Consider the following 13,776-nt stretch of genomic DNA (forward strand, 5'->3'; position numbering starts at 1 on the left):
GTTAAAACCCCCTGCTCTAAGCAAGGCAAGCATATAAATAAAATGATTATTATTGTTTTACATAATAACAACATTAATAATGATAATAATACACACATAGGTGAGTGGACACACACACACGAACACACACACACACGCACACCCACGCACACGCACACACACGCATGCACACACAAACACGCACACACGCATACAGACACGCTGCTATGCATAGCGTCCCCGTCCTGCCTATCCATTCAACATGCCGGGTTAATAATAGCTTGTCCACAAGGGTAAGTGTTGGTTTATTCTCATCGGGTCCATTTTATCCTCCTGTTTCTCGAGTTCGAGTGGGAGGAGGATTTCCAGCAAGCGAGATTATCAAAAATACACCCCCATCTCCCCCTCGCCTCCTGTCTGGAGAAGAACAGAACGTATAAATAGACCCGCTCTGTCCAGACTGCAGCAAGTGACGCTGGTGAGTGACACAAGGACTGAGCTCGGTTCGGAAACACTCACACATACTAGCAATTACAAGCAGGCACACTTTGACCAAGACTGGCGATACAGGACTAAAAACCGAACGTGAGAACCTTTCTAGAAAGAGTTTGAGTCCTAAAGACAGACGCATTGTCGAAGATTAAGGAGCAATTGTGATAAATTCGCCTTAAACTCAATTTTACTTGCAGAAGATGTGCCCCGTTGTTTGCTTGCTGCTTTTGTGCGTCTTCCATCCAGCGCTCTCCACTTGGTTTGAATCCGAGGATGTTGTACCTGTTCGGATAAACGGAAGAGTCAGCGGTCGCTTTTGGAAGAGAAGTGAGGACCAGGCGAGAATCATCCTCAGCGCATTCGGGAAAGAGTTGACCCTAAATCTTGTCCCCGACACCAGTTTCATTTCACCTTATTTTACCATACAGCGCCTGAGAGCCAAAGACCTCGGGCTTTTACGCAGCACCTCAGGTGCGCAACCGTCTCTGGGTGAGGAGCTCCACAATTTAATCAACCAGACGAATGAGAGTGGAGGACAGCTGAGAAGTTGCTTTTATTCAGGGAACGTTGATCAAGATCAACACTCGCTTGTGGCTCTCAGTTTATGCTCCGGCGTCTATGGCTCCTTCATAACAGAGGGGACAGAATACCTAATTGAACCCAAATTTCGAGGAGGCTTTGGGTCACACGCTGAACAGCTGCATCTGATCAAGAGGAGGACATTGCCCAAAAGCCACGGTGTCCCTTTCTTATTCGATCACGCGGTCGAAGCGAGTGGACCGGAGAAACACAAGTTGGAAAGTTTTACGCGTGATGGCAGTGACGCACCGAGGGAACCTCGACGGAGACGCTTCGTTTCCGCGCCACGGTTCATAGAGACCCTGGCAGTGGCAGATTCAAGCATGGCCCACTTTTATGGGGATGAAATAAAGGTCAGACACTCTCCCTTTTGCGCAGTATACACCTTTGGTAATTTATTGTCATGTTTATTTAGCCCATATTGTTCTTCTGAAGTTGAAATTATCTGATATTTTCCCCAATTAAATTGCAATTACGTTCAACAATGCTAGTAGCATAATGTATATTTTAGATTGAGAGTTTGGAGAAAAATCATTTTGGTACTGAGATTGCTTTAATTCTGTTTTGTATAAAAGAAACAGATCACGCAGCAAAAATGCAAAACAAAAAAATGCTGAAACACATTCCTCAGGACTTGATCATGATTTGGCAGGGGTGCAGCAGCATCATGGAAGATACTTCCCGTGATTCATAACTTAACTATGTAAAGCGCATTCAATGGGAAGCAATAGCTAAGTCAATGGCGCATTTGCTGATGGCTAGAAATCGTGACATTTTAACTGTTGTTAGCTGACAGTGTTGTCACGATGTGGTCAAAATTGTTATTGATCAAGATGCACATGTCAAATTCTACAGGGTTTAACAGACCGCAAGGTCACGTGGACAAGCGGCATGTAAACTTGGCATGTTTTGTCATGACAAACAAGATGCCACAAACTAAATGATGTGCTTGGCAGAATGGTAGGATAATTTATTTCGCAAGAAATTGTGCAACAACAAAAATAATATATCCTCAGAGGTAATTACAGATTATGCATGGCACAGAACAGTATTGACTGTGTTTTACTGTTTCTGAAAAAAGGAAAGAAAAAAAACCCTCGAATTGGGAAAGGGTGCTTCATATAAAAGTCATGGCTAGTGAACATAAGATTATTTGAATACAAGTCTTTCCAGTGTCATGGGCAGAAAGACGATCAATCTTAATTATTCACTTAGCTCAAGAAATGGAGAAGAGTCTAAATATTCCACATTACTTGGAGGCTTCAAGACATCTGTTTCCCTCATTCCCTCCAAATGGCAACGCAGTTTATTGCACAGCAGGATTTCTCCATTTTTTTGTGAAAACAAAAATGTGACAACACACAAATGTAGCAATGGTGGAATGAAAATACAATAGTACTATGTCTATTCTAATACAGCATTCATACTCAAACTATGCAAACTCATTTTTGTTGCTATGGAGACCGTGATAGTTCTTATTTCTCTTTCACATGCCAAATATTTGTTTACAGCAAGCCACTAACGCAGGGGTGTCCAAGTCCAGTCCTCGAGGGCCGCATTCCTCCATGTTTTCCAGGTTTCCCTCGTTAAACACACCTGATTCAATGATCAGGCTTCTGCAGAACGTGAGGATGAACTGATCATTTGAATCAGGTGTGTTTAACGAGGGAAACTCGGAAAAAATGGAGGAATGCGGCCCTCGAGGACTGGACTTGGACACCCCTGCACTGACATGACCTCATTTCAATCACTGTACATTTGTTGAGTCTTGAATATCTTTGTATCAATTTAGACTGTGATTACGTTTCAAACTATCACTTCCTTCAGATTTGATTGATTCCACATTCTGATTGTCAATTAGTAGATTTAATATAAAGAAATGAAAGCATCCATTTGTCTTGAGTATCCTCAGAATATCCTGTTTGGGGTCATGCAATAATGTTCATAAGAATAACATTCATAACAGCAGCTCCTCGAATATCTACTCAGGCCTCCAAGTAAAAACGCCAACCAACCATTTGATGCAAAACAATTTTTATCAAAAAGATTTTTCCTCCTTCCTTTCCACAGCACTATATTTTGACCTTGATGTCAATGGCTGCCCAGCTGTACAAGCACCCCAGCATAAAGAATTCCGTGAACTTAGTGGTAGTGAAGTTGCTGGTGGTAGAGGATGAAGAGGTCGGTCCAGAGGTCTCCAGCAATGGAGGGGTGGCTCTCAGGAACTTTTGCTCCTGGCAGCAGCTCTTCAACACACCAAGTCAGCGTCATCCAGAGCACTACGACACTGCCATGCTTTTCACCAGAGAGGTAAGCGGCATTCCACTTGTCTTGACTGCTCGGAGCCAGCTGACTCGCTGAATCACGTGCTTACACAAATCTCATAATATGACGATTACATCAAAGAGGTTGTTTAGAAGAGTTCAAATCAATCAGAAAAGGCATCATTGATGCAAATGTTGTTTGTGTTTCACCTCTCCATTCAAACTGAGATATGTTATGTAAAGGATGCAAGGCTCCTCGTGGATGAGCTAACTTTAGGACCGCCACAAATCAACCCTGACATTATGAAGCCCATGGTCCAGCTTGAATGCTTAGCCAGGTTCAATTTCATACGTGTCTGTCATTTTTTCCAAAGTCACAAGAGCCTGTACTGCGCGAGACACATTTTGTATTTTCCACATTGTTGCAGGCAGTAAAAACATGCAACTTGTGCTGTACATGATTATTGACCTTTCACAGCCTCTGTTTTACAATGGTAAAAATCTGTGTGTTTGCTGAACCATACTTGCTGGCATAGATGAAGAGCTGAATACATGAGTGGCAGATGCTTTTGTGGAACAAGATGTATAAATATGCTGAGCAGTGCTCAACTGCAGATCCAAAACCAGATGTGTTGTCAATTATAGAACATTGTGAATATTTGGGAACGTGTCTAATGCAGCTCTCATTTTTAACTGCAAACACACACTGTTGTTATTTTTTTTTGGTATGTCAGTATCTGAAATTCTATTGTGTGTGTGTGTGTGTGTGTGTGTGTGTGTGTGCGTGTGTGTGTGTGTGTGTGTGTGTGTGTGTGTGTGTGTGTGTGTGTGTGCGCGTGTGTGTGTGTGAGTATGTATGTATGTATGTATGTATGTATGTATGTATGTATGTATGTATGTATGTATGTATGTATATATGTATGTATATATATATATATAATATATGTATTGCTTTGTTTAGATTTTCATTCAGTGATGGATATTTTCTCTTCTTTTGTGTATTAATGTAGTTGTAGTTTACTTTCAGATGAAGAAAGAGAGAGTAGAATACAGCACAAAAATGCATCATTTTATTTTTGTCTCAAATTATTTCAATGTCTATGGACGTCATTCTTTTCCTGTCATAATATTGCTGTTGCAGTGATCTGTGTTTTCTCTGTGTGGCAGGACATTTGTGGACAAAAGAGCTGTGATACTTTGGGTGTTGCCGATGTCGGGACAATGTGTGATCCCAAGAGAAGCTGCTCTGTTATAGAGGACAACGGTCTGCAAGCTGCTTTCACTGCTGCACATGAACTTGGTTAGTTTTTTGGATTGGTAAAATGTTTTTTCCATATTCTATTCAGTTATTATTTTATTTTATCATGTTATTTATTTTGACTTTCTGGCTTACTTTAGGTCACGTTCTTAGCATGCCTCACGATGACTCCAAAACCTGTGAGAGGCTGTTTGGGGATCTTGGAGGACATTACTTGATGGCCCCATTGTTTGTTAGCCTCCACAAAACCATGCCTTGGTCTCCCTGTAGTGTTCTCTACATCACAGAGTTCTTTGACAATGGTCATGGTAAGAGAAGTGAACGTGTAAATCAGTCTTGTTAATATGAGCAGACACTTTGTCATTGTAGACATCAGTCATGTATACAGACTCTATAATTAAGTGTGATTCAGAGATGAATAACATATACCGATATTCCTTCTTAACTATGTTTTTCCTGCCTTAACATGCCACCCCTATAAATTTTAACCCGCAGGCAGTGTTTATCTCACCCTAGATTTCCTCATGCTGTCTTCACACATCTACTTATGAACCCGCTTGAATTTGTGTTCACAGTGCACTCATTGTTATGTTTCTTTCCTTGCTTGTATACTTGCTAGAACTAACGATGAACCTTTTTGATCTTTGAGTCTTACTATGCATGGACTTCTTCTTGTTTGCCCCCGAGAGCCAAAAGAAACAACTGCTGTCAGCAAAATATGTTCTTTATCAGTTGACTCCAAAGAAAGCTCTCGTGGTAAAACATGTTCATTCCCAACTGAGAATGTTACTCCAGACAAAAAGCTTATTGAGTGCATTAAAAGCAAATTAGACGGCAACGAATAGTTAGATTCAGACTACAATTACAGACTCGCCTATAAAAACACATTGTATTGGTTAATTTTATTAGTTCAGCATTTAGGACACAAACGTGAAAGTTTTTCTTCTGTTGTAGAACACAAAAAGACATTCACAAATACTGCATTGTCACAAAGAACAAGGTCTCCTTCTACCTCTGTGTCATCAGTCTGCTTCAGTTTTTGCTCTGTATTGTCACCACAGGAGACTGCCTGCTCGATTTTCCAGAAAGCAGTTTACCATTGCCAAAGGAGCTGCCAGGCATCAAATACAACCTAGATCATCAGTGCCAACAGATTTTTGGAGAGGAATTCTACCATTGTCCCAACACAACAGACAGTGATATTTGCAGCCAGCTCTGGTGCCAAGAGGATGGAACATCGCAGTGCTCCACAAAGAATGGCAGCCTGCCCTGGGCTGACGGAACCCCTTGTAGTCTCAACAGGACATGCCTCCATGGAGTGTGCATGCCGACAAAGGAGGTGCTGCAGCCACTGGTAAGAATAGCTGCATACAGTGGGGGAAATAAGTATTTGACCCCTTGCTGATTTTGCAGGTTTGCCCACTTACAAAGAATGCAACGATCTACTATTTTAATCATATGTACATTCTAACAGTGAGAGACAGAATCCCCCAAAAAAATCCAGAAATTCACATCATATGAATTTATAAAAATTGATAACCGTCTGATGAGGAAAAACAAGTATTTGAACCCCTGGACAAACAGCATGTAAAAGCCATTATTGGCCAGCACAGATGTCAAACGGTTTTTATAGTTGGTGACAAGCTTTGTGCACATTTCGGCAGGGATGTTGACCCACTCCTCCCTGCAGACAGCCTCCAAATCATTCAGGTTTCGAGGTTGTTGCCTGGCAACTCGAATTTTAAGCTCCCTCCAAAGATTTTCAATTGGATTCAGGTCTGGAGACTGGATTGTTGATCTGCACAAGGCTGGGATGGGCTACAAGAGAATCGGAAAGCAACTTGGAGAGAAAAGATCAACTGTCGGTGCAGTTATCAGGAAATGGAAGAAGCACCACACCACCGCCAACCTCCCTCGGTCTGGGCCTCCACACAAGATCTCACCTCGTGGGGTCTCCCTGATCATGCGAATGGTGAGGAATCATCCCAAAACCATAAGGGGGGAACTGATGAATCAACTGAAGGCAGCTGGAACCACAGTTGCAAAAGAAACGGTTGGTAACACACTACGCCGTCATGGATTGAAATCCTGCCGCGCACGCAAGGTCCCCCTGCTCAAGAAGAAACATGTACAGGCCCGCATGAAGTTTGCCATTCAGCACCTGGACGACTCAGAAGAGGCCTGGAATAATAAGGTGATGTGGTTAGATGAGACCAAAATAGAACTTTTTGGCCTCAACTCAACTTGTCGTGTTTGGAGGGCAAAGAACACCGAGTACAACCCAAAGAACACCATCCCCACCGTCAAGCATGGTGGTGGCAACATCATGCTTTGGGGGTGCTTTTCAGCCAAGGGGACGGGACAACTCCATCGTATTGAGGGGAGGATGGACGGGGCCATGTATCGTAGAATTCTGGACCAACATCTCCTTCCCTCAGTGAAAAAGCTGAAGATGGGTCGAGGATGGGTGTTTCAGCACGGCAACGATCCTAAGCACACCGCCAAAGCAACAAAAGAGTGGCTGAAGAAGAAGCACATCAAGGTTCTGGAGTGGCCTAGCTAGTCTCCAGACCTGAATCCAATTGAAAATCTTTGGAGGGAGCTTAAAATTCGAGTTGCCAGGCGACAACCTCGAAACCTGAATGATTTGGAGGCTGTCTGCAGGGAGGAGTGGGCCAACATCCCAGCCGAAATGTGCACAAAGCTTGTCACCAACTATAAAAAACGTTTGACATCTGTGCTGGCCAATAATGGCTTTTCTACAAAATATTAACATGCTGTTTGTCCAGGGGTTCAAATACTTGTTTTTCCTCATCAGACGGTTATCAATTTTTATAAATTCATATGATGTGATTTTCTAGAATTTTCTTTGGGATTCCGTCTTTTACTGTTAGAATGTAGGGTACATATGATTAAAATTATAGATCGTTGCATTCTTTGCAAGTGGGCAAACCTGCAAAATCAGCAAGGGGTCAAATACTTATTTCCCCCACTGTATATAAGACGGACAAATGTATATATTTGTATACAGGTGGAAAGATGTTATTTGATAATATTAGGTTCATTCCAAAATGCAACAGAACCATCAGACATTATATAAAGCAGGGGTGTCAAACTCTGGCCGGCGGGCCATATTTGGCAGTGTAGTAATTATATTACTTATATTATATATATATATATATATATATATATATATATATATATATATATATATATATATATATATATATATATATATATATAAAGATCCTCACATAAATCATGAATTATTAAAAACATCCATTCCATCCATTGTACGTACCGCTTATTATCACAAGGGTGATGGCTGTACATCCTGAACCTGTCTGTAGATATGATGCCTTTTGCTCTTGCAACACCTAGACTGTACAACAAACGCAAATGCAAGAGTTGTTTGTTTACCATCTGCAAAAAATATGGTTAATATACAGAGAGTTTTTGATGTGTGTTTTTAAGAAATAGTAGCTTGTTCTGTTTAAATTTAGTCAGTGCTTGATGGCTTATCCATGTGTTATAATCACACATCTGTTCATGTACCCAGACACAGTGGCAGTTGGGATTTGAGCTGTCCCAAAGTCATTAAACCTCTGGAAAAGGTGTGCACGCAAAGCCTTTAAATTGTGCTTCAGCAAGAAACCGTTTGGTAGGCTCCACAAGTAGTGAGTGACACATAAAGCAAGAATGTGGGTACAGGCAGACAGGAGACGCGTGCCGTACTTCAACACAGAATTAGCCTGCAGTCAGGGCATGCCAACCCACTGCAGCCTCAGAGCCAGAAGCCCAGACTGTGGTTTCGCCTGCACAGTTGAGACTTCCTGTGGCAACCAACCTCTCTGACTACTGCCTGTTTTTGTCCCTTTTTTTTTTACCACAGGTGGTTGTAGATGGTGGCTGGAGCACATGGGGACCATGGCAGCAATGTTCCAGGACATGTGGAGGTGGAGTAGAATTCTCTTATAGGGAGTGTACGAACCCCGAGCCTCAGAATGGGGGAAACTATTGTGAGGGACAGAGGGTTCAGTACCAGTCCTGCAACACACAGCCTTGTGACAACAATGGTGAGACACAAGTCCAATGCCTTTCATTGGTTTTAAGCCTTATAATCATTAAATTCACTACACGGTGGATATAAATAATCTACACACCCCTTTTCAAATGCTAGGCTTTTCTGGTATAAAAAAATGAGAACAAGATAATTCCTTTCTTTGTTCTGTATTTCTTTAGCTGGAACTGTTGGGCTTAGACAAGATGGAGGGAATAATAAACAGTTCAAAATATCAGTCAGTGTTATCACAAAACCATCAGACCTCTGATTCAAAGCAAAATATTATTTATTCAATCATTCATTCATCTTCCGAATACACGCAGGCACGGGGAGAACATGCAATTTCCACACTATGTACTGACACAGCTTTGTTCTGCTTTTTTCTAACAGGCAAAAGTTATCGAGAGGAGCAGTGTGAGAAGTACAATAGCCCAAACTACCTGGATTACAACGGCAACATAAAACATTGGATACCAAAGTATGCTGGTGTGTCTCCTCGGGACAGATGCAAACTGTTCTGCCGGGCCAGGGGAAGCAATGAATTTAAGGTGTTTGAGTCCAAGGTACATGCATCTAACATAACTTGTTCAAAAAACATTTCCGAGTAAGAATAAGCATTACTTACAATTTCAAATAATCAGAATCAATCCTGAAATGGCATTTTTCTTTCGATCTATGATTGTAACATATTCAACTGGAAATACTATATGCAAATAGTACTTGGTTTTACCACGGCATCACTATATTTAGATTTAGTACATTCCATTTCATACTACAACTCCATTGGCATAAAAGACTTTTGGTTGAAAATGCAAAACCCTTCTCATGAACTCTAATAATGCAACTTGTGTAGGTAATTGATGGAACACCCTGTGGTCCTGACACCACATCTGTGTGCGTCCAAGGCCAGTGTGTGAAGGCAGGCTGCGATCAAGTGATTGGATCCAATAAGAGAGTGGATAAGTGTGGAGTGTGTGGAGGAAATGGCCTTACCTGCAGGAAGATCACTGGGTCCTACAACAAGGCAATGTAAGTCACTGAACTTTATTTATTTTATTCATTAAATACCAAATCATCAATGAATCATGTCTTACTATTCACTTCCAGCTATGGATACAGCGACATTGTCACAATCCCTGTCGGTGCAACCAATATTGATATCAAACAGCGGAGCCACAGAGGAATCAAACACGACGGGAATTATCTGGCTATAATGAGAGAGAGCGGAAGTTACATCCTCAATGGAAACTTCTCAGTATCGACGATGGAACAAGACATTCCTGTACTTGGTGCTGTGTTGAAATACAGCGGTTCCTCCACCACGTTGGAGAGGATCCAGAGTTTCATGCGGCTCAAAGAGGCCATCATTATTCAGCTTCTGGCTACAGTGGGCGATAGCAGTCCTCCAAAAGTGAAATATTCCTTTTTCATCCCCAGAGATGTTGCTCTTAAGTCAAAAGCAAAGAAGGGCTCTTTGGCATCTTTGCATGTGATTCATCCTTTCAGTGCACCAGACTGGGTTCTAGGAGAGTGGTCTGAGTGCTCAAAGAGCTGCGGTTCAGGGTGGTCCAGGAGGAATGTGGAGTGCAGAGACAGTGCAGGTTTTCTCACAAGCCTTTGCGATAAAGACCTGAAGCCAATGGACATCAGGGCCTGCGGGGACCAGCCCTGTCCCATCTGGCAGATGGGACCTTGGTCGGCCTGCTCACGAACTTGCGGTCAGGGTGAGCGGCGCCGCAGCATCTTCTGTATAGACTACACTGGGAAGACTGTTGAACCAGAAAAGTGTGACCTTAATAAAAAACCCGCGCCTGTCTCTGGAGAATGTTTTAACCTTGAGTGCTTATGAACGAACATAAGCAAACTGAACAATTCCCCTTTTGATCTGACGGCACTTATCAACAGATTGCATCACATCACAGTAAGTGCATTTGCCTGAGTATGGTTTTGCCGTCTTATTTTGGGACTGTTGACAACCACTGATGGAGATTTCAACCACTGTTGAAAGTAACCAATGGAAAACTACCTCGGAAATGTAATGAGAAGCCATTTAGAGATGATAGATCAAGGTGCTGTGTTGTATTTTCTCCACTTTAAGTGACAACTAATTTATTGGAGTAACATTCAGTCTATCTTACAGAATATATTTGTAAATTAGCTCTCATTTATTATGGGGCTAGGAAAGTGGCATGTAGCCTACTATTGTTCAGCATGGTGTAAATATACTGTACTTTCATCTGACATACTGTCCTCTGCAGAACTCAGTGCCCTTAGCTGCTTCAATTTAATGTTTTTCCCCAGTTGCTGAGGTAGATGAGGTTAGTGAGTTGTGGTTTTAAGCTTTCTCTGTGTATGATCCTGTTTCACTGCTCCTTATTTCTACACACAGCAAATTGATTTATGTTAAGGATCGTAAATGTGATTTTGTGTGTGTGTGAGAGAGAGACTTTTATCGACTCTAAAATAGGGCAATAAATAAATATTTTACTGCTTTTGTCAAAACAAATTCCTTACAATACCAAACTCCATTTGTAGTAAGAATTTAAGTTTACACATTGTGTAAAATATTTCACATAAATAAATAACCCAGGACAGAGAATTACCATGTCCTACATTTTGTTTTCTGCTTTATGTTGCAGTTGAAGGTATCAGGCTTACCATCTGTCTTCAGTACAACATGTTCATATTTGGGTATTTACCCCTGATCTAAGGTGCATTTCATGTTAAGTACTTGCGATGGTCAATTTTCCTGTTTGCGTTCCTAAACAATGTCACCCATCATATTTAAACACTTTTTTAAAAGCTTTTGTATGTATTGTTTTATTCTTCATTCCTGTTAATTTACAGCATGTAATGAGAGAAATCAGAGGGAGCATTAGGCCTATATCCCTTCAATGAAGGACCATACCATTTTACAATTAAAGCTTCCTTTTAAGCTATTTATTTTTTACCTGGTATATGTAATGAACCTGGCAGATGCTACTGTCTCAGAAATGGTTTTGTTTGTAAAAATTGACAAATAAACACATCTACGTCAATAATGCAGCATTTAAGGCTTCTGAAACGAGACTCTGTGTTGTGTTTTTGGTTTGCATCAAAATGAATGTAAGCATTCTTAATTCAAATCCCCAATGAATTCCAAGTGATGAAAATTATTGTTTTCCCCAAATACTACATCTGAGTTCAAAACACCACATTGATAAAATTCCAAATCCTCATTCTTTTGGAATAACATTTTGTTGCTGTACTGTACTGTGTAAAATATCACCTTAACTACTGTGAAACATGAAGGCTTTTTTTTTTATTTGGTTTTGGGACTGCATTTTTTTTTTTTATTATTCAGAACATAGTGTCTTGAATCTGTGTCGGTACAATGAAATTCCAAGACTGTAAAGGAAATCCTCGATCAACCTGTGCTCCCAGGTTTCAGAACGCTTGGGGTCAGCTGAGACAGCTGAGTTCATTTTCACTGACCACTCCCAAGCCTGGTTGCCTAAACATTAAAGTCAAACAAAAACATCTCTTGACAAAGACATTATTCTGATTAATGTTGCGTTTGTGGAATATGTATAAAAACCATCCATGCGTTTTTATCCATCATCGGGTGGCCACTTCGCTACTTGCTGCTGACTGAAAATGACATCACAGTGCCTCTGGCTCAGCTTACGAATGTCACATGAACAAAACCTGAAAACAGATAAGTCGTGATTGGTGGTTACCGCTTGATCCCCTTCTTTCACTTACAATAGGTAAATGTGTTTGGCTCCAAAAAACTTAATCATTTAACACATTCTTTACTAATTTTGACACTGATTAATTAGAGTCAGACATACATTTTAGATTTTAGTGTAATTCTATAATTGTTTTTTCATAACATATTAAATATAGATTCAAGACCAAATACTTTGCAACTGAACTCTACATCATTGTTAAATTTGATATTACTGTATACCTCGCCTGCCAAGAAGAAGTGGGTCTGGAGACCAAGGCCTCAGTTCAAAACGAACTGTACAATCAAATGTATTTATTTGCTGTGATTGTAGTCTTTCATTTCGGTTTGTTTGCCATTTTTAGTGCAAAACCACGTTGGGAAAAAGGTGCAAGAGCACACAAAGTGCACTGTCAACATTCATTCATACAACACATAAAATATTCCAAATTTAGAAACAAACAAGTTAAATAAATTTAAAAAAACAAGGTTACAATAAAGTTGAAATTAAGGCCTGCATAGCGTCTCCCAAAGTGAAGAAATTCCAACAAGTTCCTGGCAGAATACAGCGGGTCCTTATTAATGATGGCTAATGCCTGAGACAAAAGACTTTGTAAAAGTCCTCAAGGACAGAAATTTGAACACTGATGGTACTACTGGCGAACTGATTTATAAAAAAGTATTTTTTTTTTCCAACGTCATGTCCGCTCTTCACTGATTGATCCAGGCTATACTGTGTACCTACTACCTTTGCGCACCATTCATCAATGTCACTAATTTCACAGAGGTGAAAATGAAGTAAGGACTTGAAAAGAGAGCAAGTACGTTTTCACGGTGGTTTAGATTTACACTTCAATATGTTCCTAAAATTTCTAGTCCCTTATCTTAGCCATGCACTACTTAGAAAAACATGTACATTGATTCAGTGAATTTGAGGCTCATTTGCTAATGCAAGCCGTGCAGCCTACTGCACTCCTAGGGATGGCTTTAGGAATTCTTCTTACCCAGGAACAAAGAAGGGATTGACTGATATAGAGCGGGGCTGAGAAAATAATTTAAACCTACATTTTAGAATATCAAATCAAATGCAGTAGGGCTGCACAGATTTCACTATATCCCTTCTCATCCCAGTGTAGCGCCACCCCTGTGTCTTTTAAATGTTGAGTAGTGCATTAGAGTGTGATATTAAAAACTACTAGTACATGCTGTCGATCACCACAACCATAATAATAAGCATAAGTGAGCATGGATAACATATTGTTAAGGAATACTTTAAAACAAAATGATTGTATTTGATGGTATTTGTGTTCCTATATTGTAGCAAGTATGTGTAATGTTTGTCCAAGTAATTGAAAAGCAATATGTAAGGTCAATGTTGGGAAGCTATGTGGCAGAGTCGTTATTGTGATGTTGGACAATGAGACTTCCTGCT

The 13,776-nt window shown here is 40.6% G+C and overlaps 1 protein-coding gene across 2 annotated transcripts; it reads left to right on the forward strand.

Moving 5' to 3' along the window:
• The first annotated feature begins 201 nt into the window (after positions 1-201).
• Positions 202-11,699, forward strand: LOC125972202 (A disintegrin and metalloproteinase with thrombospondin motifs 8). Of its 2 annotated transcripts, none has more exons than XM_049725698.2 (9): positions 202-1,403; positions 3,121-3,360; positions 4,482-4,614; positions 4,713-4,880; positions 5,637-5,926; positions 8,465-8,648; positions 9,026-9,198; positions 9,489-9,664; positions 9,743-11,699. In XM_049725698.2, exons 1-9 carry the CDS (start codon positions 672-674, stop codon positions 10,482-10,484), a joined length of 2,838 nt encoding a protein of 945 aa, XP_049581655.1. In that variant the 5' UTR covers positions 202-671; the 3' UTR covers positions 10,485-11,699. The 2 variants fall into 2 exon arrangements, with proteins under 2 accessions (XP_049581655.1, XP_049581654.1); XM_049725697.2 differs by having other exon boundaries at positions 204-1,403; positions 5,634-5,926.
• The last annotated feature ends 2,077 nt before the right edge of the window (positions 11,700-13,776 follow it).

This window comes from Syngnathus scovelli, chromosome 7 (assembly GCF_024217435.2).
Source record: "Syngnathus scovelli strain Florida chromosome 7, RoL_Ssco_1.2, whole genome shotgun sequence".
Lineage (NCBI taxonomy): Eukaryota > Metazoa > Chordata > Actinopteri > Syngnathiformes > Syngnathidae > Syngnathus > Syngnathus scovelli.